Source organism: Corvus moneduloides, chromosome 6 (genome assembly GCF_009650955.1).
Source record: "Corvus moneduloides isolate bCorMon1 chromosome 6, bCorMon1.pri, whole genome shotgun sequence".
NCBI lineage: Eukaryota > Metazoa > Chordata > Aves > Passeriformes > Corvidae > Corvus > Corvus moneduloides.
Window position 1 is genome coordinate 43,837,027 of NC_045481.1, and position 8,626 is coordinate 43,845,652.

Consider the following 8,626-nt stretch of genomic DNA (forward strand, 5'->3'; position numbering starts at 1 on the left):
CGGGGCGATGGCGGCGGGCGGAGCGCGATGGCGGCGGGCGGGGCGATGGCGGCGGGCGGGGCGATGGCGGCGGGCGGAGCGCGATGGCGGCGGGCGGAGCGCGATGGCGGCGGGCGGGGCGATGGCGGCGGGCGGGGCGATGGCGGCGGGCGGGGCGATGGCGGCGGGCGGGGCGATGGCGGCGGGCGGGGCGATGGCGGCGGGCGGGGCGATGGCGGCGGGCGGGGCGATGGCGGCGGGCGGGGCGATGGCGGCGGGCGGGGCGATGGCGGCGGGCGGGGCGATGGCGGCGGGCGGGGCGATGGCGGCGGGCGGAGCGCGGCGGCGCGGACGGCGCCAAGATGGCGGCGCTGCGGGACGGGGACTTCGCGGCGCTGCAGATCCTGCTGAAGGTGAGCGGGGCCGGGCCGCGGGGGGACGGGGCCGCCGTGCCGGGCCGCGGCTGAGCGCCCCCGCTTTGCTCCCCGCCAGGCGCCGTCCAAGGACGCCGTGCGGCAGCTGTGCCAGGAGTGCTTCTCCAGCCCGCCCGCCGCGCTCGGCCCGCTGGCGCAGCGCGCCTGCCCCGGGCTCGCCGTCAGCGCCGAGGAAGCGGAGCAGGTAGGGCCGGGCGGGGCAGCCGCGGGCCCCGGCGGGAGGGAGGGAGGGAGCGGGGCTGTGCGGGCGCCAGCACGGGGGGTGGCCCGGGCCCTCCGGAAGGTGCGGGGCTCTGCGGCCGCTGCTGGAACGGGGTGTGCGCGGTAACGGCGACACTCGCCCGGGGCAGAAGGGAACGGGCTGAGGCTGAGGGCCGGAGGGCACCGAGGAGCTCAGCCCCTTTCCTGCTAAGGCTGTCGGGCCGTACTTGGATGCCCGAGGCTCTGGTGGTGTGCGGCTCGCAGCAGAAGCTGTCTCCTGGCTGTGAAGGCCCGTCCCGTGCTGTATGTAATGCTTTTCAACCCAGCGGAGCCCCTTCTCCTCTTCCCTCCTGACAGCTGGTGTCTGCTTTGCACAACCTCACCCGGCACGTGGTGTACCGAGGCTTGACCAGGGCAGAAGACATCCTCTGTCTTTTCCCAGAAAACTTCCACCAAAATCTGAAAAACCTCTTGACTAAGATAATCTTGGAGAATACGTGAGTGCTACCCACCTGCCATTTGCTTTCAGCTGGAGAGTTACAGCCTGCGTATGTGGTTTGATACATGGATAGTTAGCGACATGCAGAGTCTTGTTTCGGTGAATTTTGTGTGTGCCTTCGGCACAGCCACACAGGTTGGGATGAAAAGAGTTGAACAGATTATGTCATCTGAGTGAAATGGCCAACAGAACACAGCCATGGGCACACAGAGTTTTTCCCTGACTTTTGAAGTGGATGTGGGCCACATTCCCAATATGCAAAGCCCCTCTTATCTTAACAGCTGTGTGGTGGAAGAATGGTCCTGATGACGATAAAACGTAGAGGGCTGGATTTCCCCAATAAAAAATCCAGGTAGTATCCAGATGCCCATCCATTTGTCACTGTGGCTCAGGTGCACAGGCACTGTAGGGGATAGAGCATACATGAGGTAGTGGCAGAGGGCAGTTCTGCTTGTACATCTCAATGCTTGGGAGCCCATTGCTTTGATAAAACCAGGCATAAAGGTCCAGGCTTTTAATGAGCTGCCCTTCCAGAAGAACCCATAGTTGGTCAGCAGTTTGCCTGCCATTACCCACCAGTCCCAGCCTTTCCATGGCACTCAGTAGCATAGGCAGTCTCTGTCCCCTGCTTACTGCTGGTGACCCTTCAGTCAGGGATAAGCCATGCTAAATGCTTGGCTCTTTTTTTTTTTTTATTCCTCAAAGCATTGTTGATGCTGTTTTTCTCCACTTTTTCACAGCTCTGCTTGGAGGAATGAAGCACAAGCAAGTCAGAGTAAGTAGTAGTTCCCATCTTGATGCAGTTGATGTTTCCTGAAATCATTTGAGCTTGGAGTTTAGAGCAGTGCATCCCAGCATGGCACAGGGTTATTCCTGCTGGGCTTAGATGGAGCTGTATGATTGTGGCATGGCAGAGCTTAGCAGAAGCCAACACACTTGTATTCAGATCCATGCTCCTGTGCTAAATTGTTTCTAGCTCTCAAGGAATCCTATTCAAAGCTCAGTCTGTGGCTGCCTTGCAGGGTGCAGTGTATAGCAATTACTTGCAAAACTTTTGAAACTTAAGCACTCTGACTTCCCCATTCAGGTCTTTAAGGGATGTTCATATGCAATAACTGCACTGTAAAGGACGTGTATATATTGTGGAATACCTCATCCCTGCATATTATGTCAGTCCTGTGCATTCTTTCATTTCCATGCATCAGCAAGCACACTGCATATATTTGTAACTTGCTTTTTCCTTGCCTTTCTAAATACTGATGTAATTAAGGAGTGCCAACTTTAACAACAGTATCATGGCTAGTTAGGTGTTCCTGCAGCTACAACACTTGGTTTTTCCCCCAGGAGATTTTCTTTACAACTGTAGCATTTAAAGGCTTGCCACTGAGAGCTGACATATAACAGAGGACCCCGAGGTCTGCATGGATCCTCTTTACCCTTTGTTTTGCCAGCAGAGGAGGTAGTGTCCAACAGCTAAACAGTATGGCAAGACCTGGAAATACACTGTCCCTCAAAGTTTTAATGGAATATGAATAGGGAAAGAAACTATTGCCTAATGCTAATGATTTGCTTACACTAAACAGTGTTCTAGTGTTAGCAAAGCACAGAATGCTTTTTCCTGTGTCCTTAGTGCTGTCATGTGTTAGAGATGAGAGCAGCAGAACACACTGGCTACGTCTTCACAGCCCTGAAGCAAGGCTGGCTGTGTGGCTCTTGGAGCACCACCCAGGACCTCTGCTCAGACCCTTATGTCTTTGTATGTGTTAGATGAATATTTAACCCTGTTGGAATGAGACTGTCTCCTAGAAAATAATGGATTCTCTTAGTATTGTATTCATGAAGTATCTGACATGCATTACATAGGGACCAGGGCACTGGTCCAAGGCAGACATTCCAACAGATCGATCTGTGTTAACATAAAAAAAGTGAATGGTTTCCTGCCCCTCCCAAGCCACCAGCAATCAATCTTTGCAAATTAACATACGAGGCTAAACAGATGCATTTTGTGTTCATGCAAATGCTGCCAAGTGCCGGCCCTAACTCACTGTGAACTGGAATTTGTTCCAAAAGCAGGAGCAAGGCAGCCAGTTGTGCACTGCCCCCTGGAGCTCTGCTCAAGGAAGCAGCAGGAGCAGGGAGAGAACGCCTTTCCCCAGACAGAAAAAAAATCAGTTAGGCAATAAAGCACAGAGAGGAAGCAACTTGAGTGTCTGTAGTCAGTAGGAAGGCTGGCAATCAACCCCTGGGGAGGACACTAAGCATCTTAGGATAGGCAGAATCCAGACAGTCTGCAACTGCCTGCTGAGACAGTTCTTCCCTAAGCAGCCAAGTCCTTTTTTCCTTGGGAGGGCTCAAGAGGCCTCCAGCTCTGGGCTATTGATGTCAATATTGCACCAGACTGTTAAATGGTTTCTGTTACGTTTCATGTAATTAGGATGATACTTGAAGTATTTTTAAGGAATGTGAAGATTGCAGTTTGCCAGTATGTTTGCTGTACTACAGGATGCTTTGGTTCCTAGGTTGGGGAACTTGAAATAACATGTTTTATATTGCTGGATTTTAGGAGCTTTCCTGTGTGCTTTCTTACCAGTTTCAGAGCAGAGCAATAAGCATGCAGGTGCCAAAGCAACACATGATGAAACACTAGTTGAGTGTAGCAAGCAGCAAGGCAGGGGATGAAGGTGTGGAGAAGACATGACTGCTCTCTGCTCCCAGCTGCTTTGGGAATTCACCTCTGCTTCTTGCACTGAACTATCATTGCATGTAATGATGGGAGGACCCTTTTTACCCTTTCAGTGTCATGAGGAGGCCTTCAGAGACTGGCTTATTCCAGAGCAAAATGATGTGAAACCACGTAGTAGCACTAAATTTGTACGCTTCCCAGGGCCAGAAGTGGAGAGGCATGTGCATGGTGGTAGGCACAGGTTCCAGGGTCTGGTATCATCCTGTGCTGCTGGACCTAACAGAGCCATTTTTTAATCCCCCAGTCTCCCTGCCTCGGCTCGTGGACATGGACTGGAGGATGGACATCAAGACGTCTTCAGACAGCATCGTAAGAATGGCAGTCCCTACCTGCCTGCTGCAGTTAAAGGTAATGGCAGTGGCTGGGAAGGACTGAAATAATGAAGTCCAGCACCTGACTTGCCAGGGCAAACCAGCTCAGACAGGCATGTGGTGCTTGCCTCTTGCCTGGTGGGCAGTTAGACTTTTTCAGAGATGATACCTGAAATGCCACAGAGCCTGGGAATGATGTCTCTGATGAAAGCTCTCTTGCGCAGAAGTTTTCTGTGCATGAGGAGGTGAGAAGTCACCATGTTTGTTCCTAGTCACTATTGTTTTCTACAGAAAAAAGAAGATAAATCCTGAAGCCATCATCCTTTAAGTCTAAGCACTCCATCAGCATGTTTAGCTGGCTTCATTAGTTGGGAAATGACTTTAGATTACTAATAACTTCCTTCACTGGCACATCTATCATTTGGGGAGTATACCTAACTTACTGCTTCTGTTGTGGATCTCCCCCAACCAATAAAAATCAGATGGGTGGGATTCAGAGGAGGAGTTAAAATCTAATTTCTGTGTTTGGGGTGGGGTTAAGTATCCTGTGTGGTATCTGCTGAGATGCTTTTGATACAGATGTGGCTTCCTGCCACAAGTATCTTCAAAATTTCCCAATACTCATGGCAGTGGATGCTCACTTGCACTCTGTCAATGGGAGTGCATTTCACTAGTGGAGCACACAGCTTAGGAAATGTGCTGTGGTTCTTCAGGATGGAGCTGGATTCCAAATTCAAACCATTTTGTTTAATCTATGTATTAAACACTGACTTTTGTAGTGGCCCTGGAAAAACACGTGAATGAATTTCTTTACAACTAACATCTGCATTCCTATTTTAAGATTCAGGAAGATGCTGCCTTATGTGGAAATAATCCTGTTGTTTCTGCACTGACTGTGGAACTGAGCAAAGAAACCCTGGACACTATGTTAGAAGGGCTGGGAAGGATTCGGGACCAACTTTCTGCCGTTGCAAACAAATGAGTGCTCAAGGGCATGGATTCCAGCAGCAAGGATGGGAAGTATTCTCTACCTACAGCTGTCTGAAGTTGCAGCCTAGTGTAACATGTTATCTATTTCAGCAAAACAAAACTAAAGAGGTTTCTTTCTTGGATGAATGAGATAGCTCTTGAAAAGCTAACACTTAAATATTCATTTGGTTGGATGCCAAAAAGTGCTTTCCTATGGTGTTGTTGAACAAAAGTTATTCACCATTTCAGAAGAGGATTTCTGGCTTAATCACAAGGGTCATAACTGGAAACAGCAAATAGCTGCAGCCAATGAAGCAAGTTCTATCTGTGTCCTGAAATGAGAATCTAAAAAGCTCAAGCTGGGTAATGGGCTGCCTTCTGACACGAGAAAAGGTGCTTCTCTGAAACGTGCATGGACTGAGGTGCCTGCTGCATGTAGCACTCTCCCTCTCAGTGAAGCGCAGCCGTGCTGCAGATGGTTGTTATTGCTTGGAAATAGGGCAGTGACACTGCCACACATTCCCTTCTGATCAGCTTCATAGCACCGTTTGCAAAATGACTGTTCTGAACATCTTTAGCAGGAACTCATTTCCTCCTTCTGTTTGAAAAGGGAAAAAGGAGTTCAGGTAATTCATGTTTGGGGTTTCTTGGACTCTGGGCTTTGCCTTTGCTGCACAAAAACCATACTGGGAGAATAAAGAATTGAAGGCTGTTGTCTGTGCTGTAGAAAACCCCTCTGTGGCAATACATGCCTATACTTCTCCAAAGTGTTCTGTTGGTTGTGTAAATCTTCATTTAATTAAAGAATGAACTGCTAATTGATTTTGTGAATCCTTTTCAGTCTGGAGGAGATGTTTTCCTGGGTTACCTCAGTCTCTTTGTGATGGTGCCAAGTTTCTAGGCTAGTTTCATGGATGTTCATGTTTGTTGCTGAAGAAGGATCTTTTGTTTCCTATTCAAATTGATTCATGTTTTGAACTTCCTTCTCTTCATTATAATACAATTTCAGGACACCTTTTTCCATGGGCACCACCTCTGTACAATATTAGAGGTGATGACCCTGACCTAGAAGTTTATAAAAATATGTGCATTGAGAATGTGGAGGAGTTAAATGCAGAAAATCAACAACATTCAGATTCTTCTTTCTGCTGAGCTTCTATAGAAGTCTGTATCCAAAAGTATTTATGGCAAAATCCAATCTTTCCTACAACGCTGGGCTCTCCTTCAAGACACAAAACATTGTTTGTTGTGTGTGGAAACACAAAATCATTCCAGAAGGGTGCATAAACTACAAGAACTTTGTTAATTAATTTTATACATCCCCCAAAGTGCAGGCTAGAGTATAAGTGAAGGCTGTGCCTTTAAAAGATACTGGTGAAATGCAGCTTGTGCATCCAGATCAACTGTGTGACGAGTCCCTTGTCAAGGTCTACTTTGAGCAAAGATTATAATGCTTAATATGGTATCAAGGCAAACTGGTACATTTCACGTATAATAGGGACATGTGAACACAGAAGATGGATATTTAAGAGTATGTTCTGTAAGAGTCAAGCTGTGAAAAACATCTCTAACAGACTACTTCAGTTCAAGGAAGTTTTGTTGCCTTTGCAGCCTAGCCTTAAAAAAAAAATCTCATCTAGTTTATATAGTACTGTTTTAGAAGGTGAGAATCACAGAGGAGGCAAATAATGCAGGATGAAGTACTGCAGTGTTAGAGGAGCTGAGGAAGTCAAAACACAGTGGAAATCCTTGAGGTAAATACTGAAGTTACAGTCAAAATGCAGGGTCTAACGCAATGAAGGACTGATAGTTGTTGTCATGTAAAACAGTTACACAACTAGACTAGTTGTAAAGAAAAGAAAGACTTGAAAATGAAAAGGCTTTTCCAGTGGCAGAGTGGAGCTTTCTGCAGGTAGCTAAAAGTTGCTTGTGGAGTCATAATGAAAAGGAGTGTGCCCACTGGATCAGATGGCACATGCCAAACATCTGGTGACTTCAAGGGGTAGATTTCAAGTCATTCTGCAAGAAGACACTGGTATTTTCTAGCCAAGATTTAGCATGCTGTGAGAGCTTGCCTTCAAATCTTTGCCTAAATTGTTAGGTATTTTATTGTTGGCTCTAATCTCCTTAGCCATAAGAGCTGAGACTGCTCAGAAAAAGGTATATAAAACAAGGGAGGCTGAGTAGGACTGTCATTATCCAGACAGCAGGAGAACTTCACATTAAAGTCCTTTTTATGGAGGCTGCTACACTGAAAGAATAAATTGCCTGCTACTGCAGGCAATCATATGTGATCTTTTTCATAAAATTATTGCTCTCTTAAAATGAGTTAGATTTTCATCCTCTCTGCACATATTGCTGCTGTTTGGTAGGGCTAGCCCAAGAGATGATGTATTCATCCCTGTTACCAGTTTGTTACTGTGCCAACACTGTCCTCTTTTGCTTACTTCTTTCTTGCCTTTCCATTTTTCCCTCCTATTTAGGAAGCAGTAAAATCCGTCTCCACTTTTGATGGCTAAGCCTTGTAAGCTCTGTGTTCTGTGCCTTTCAGAATTCTTCACTTAACAGTTTGCATCTCCCTTGAACGGGGTCATCATCACAAGTGTTTCTGGAGGATTGTCCAAGGACATTACTAAAGAATGAATTGTCATAGTATGTGCATCACCTGAATGAACTCCTGCCAGGAAAGCACAAGCCTTCATTGTGAAGTGGAGCTTAAAAGCTCCATCCTCATTCCAGTATTTGAGAAATAGAAAATTCATTTTCTACATGTACACTTGATAATGGTGCTAATTCAGTTACTGTAAGCAAAACAGTGATAAATTTATTTGTAAAACACAAGTATGCAAGTTAAATTGAAATTGTAATTTCACAATCAGATGTGTTGAATCTGTGTCAAAGTGTTGAAAAAGCATTAAAAACATTAAAGCCTACTTTGTATTATTCAAAACAATACAAACAATGCTTCCTTTTACTGCAAGAAAATGTGCACTTTAGGGTGTTCAGACTAAAAATGGTGTAGATGTGATTGAGAGCAAGAAAAGCTTAGAAAGAAAATGCCTCTAAGATTCGTAGCTTCTACTTCGATTACTGATCTTTAAACACTGGTTTAAAACAGTAGAAGACTTGATAAGACTCATGATGGCTTGGTAAAGGTATAATAATTACTCCAAATTTAAAGTTTTGAGTTTAATATGTGAAATTTATATATTCAAGCTCTTCCAAAGCTACCATCTGTACAAAATTTTTGCTTTGTTTTTAACTGAGGTCTTACTATTTCACTTCAAACAAGTTATTTTGTTACTAGTAATCTGGTTTAGAATTGTTTTGACCTAAGTTTAAAATGTTAGTTTCTGGTTTTTTGGTATCTAATTTTCACTGGATATAATAAAGTTTCTTTAACAATATAGGTGTTCTAGATCCTGCCCAGATCAGGATTGGAAAAGGCATTTTGGGATCAAGAGACCAATCTGGGATAGGTCTCTTGTTA

At 46.2% G+C, this 8,626-nt stretch overlaps 1 protein-coding gene across 2 annotated transcripts; it reads left to right on the top strand.

Moving 5' to 3' along the window:
- The first annotated feature begins 297 nt into the window (after window positions 1–297).
- COMMD9 (COMM domain containing 9) lies at window positions 298–8,069 on the top strand. Of its 2 annotated transcripts, XM_032112182.1 has the most exons (6): window positions 298–392; window positions 472–597; window positions 972–1,111; window positions 1,854–1,888; window positions 4,101–4,204; window positions 5,009–8,069. In XM_032112182.1, the coding sequence occupies exons 1-6, from the start codon at window positions 342–344 to the stop codon at window positions 5,147–5,149; spliced, it is 597 nt and encodes a 198-aa protein (XP_031968073.1). In that variant the 5' UTR covers window positions 298–341; the 3' UTR covers window positions 5,150–8,069. The 2 variants fall into 2 exon arrangements, with proteins under 2 accessions (XP_031968073.1, XP_031968074.1); XM_032112183.1 differs by lacking the exon at window positions 472–597 and having other exon boundaries at window positions 306–392.
- Window positions 8,070–8,626: the final 557 nt, after the last annotated feature.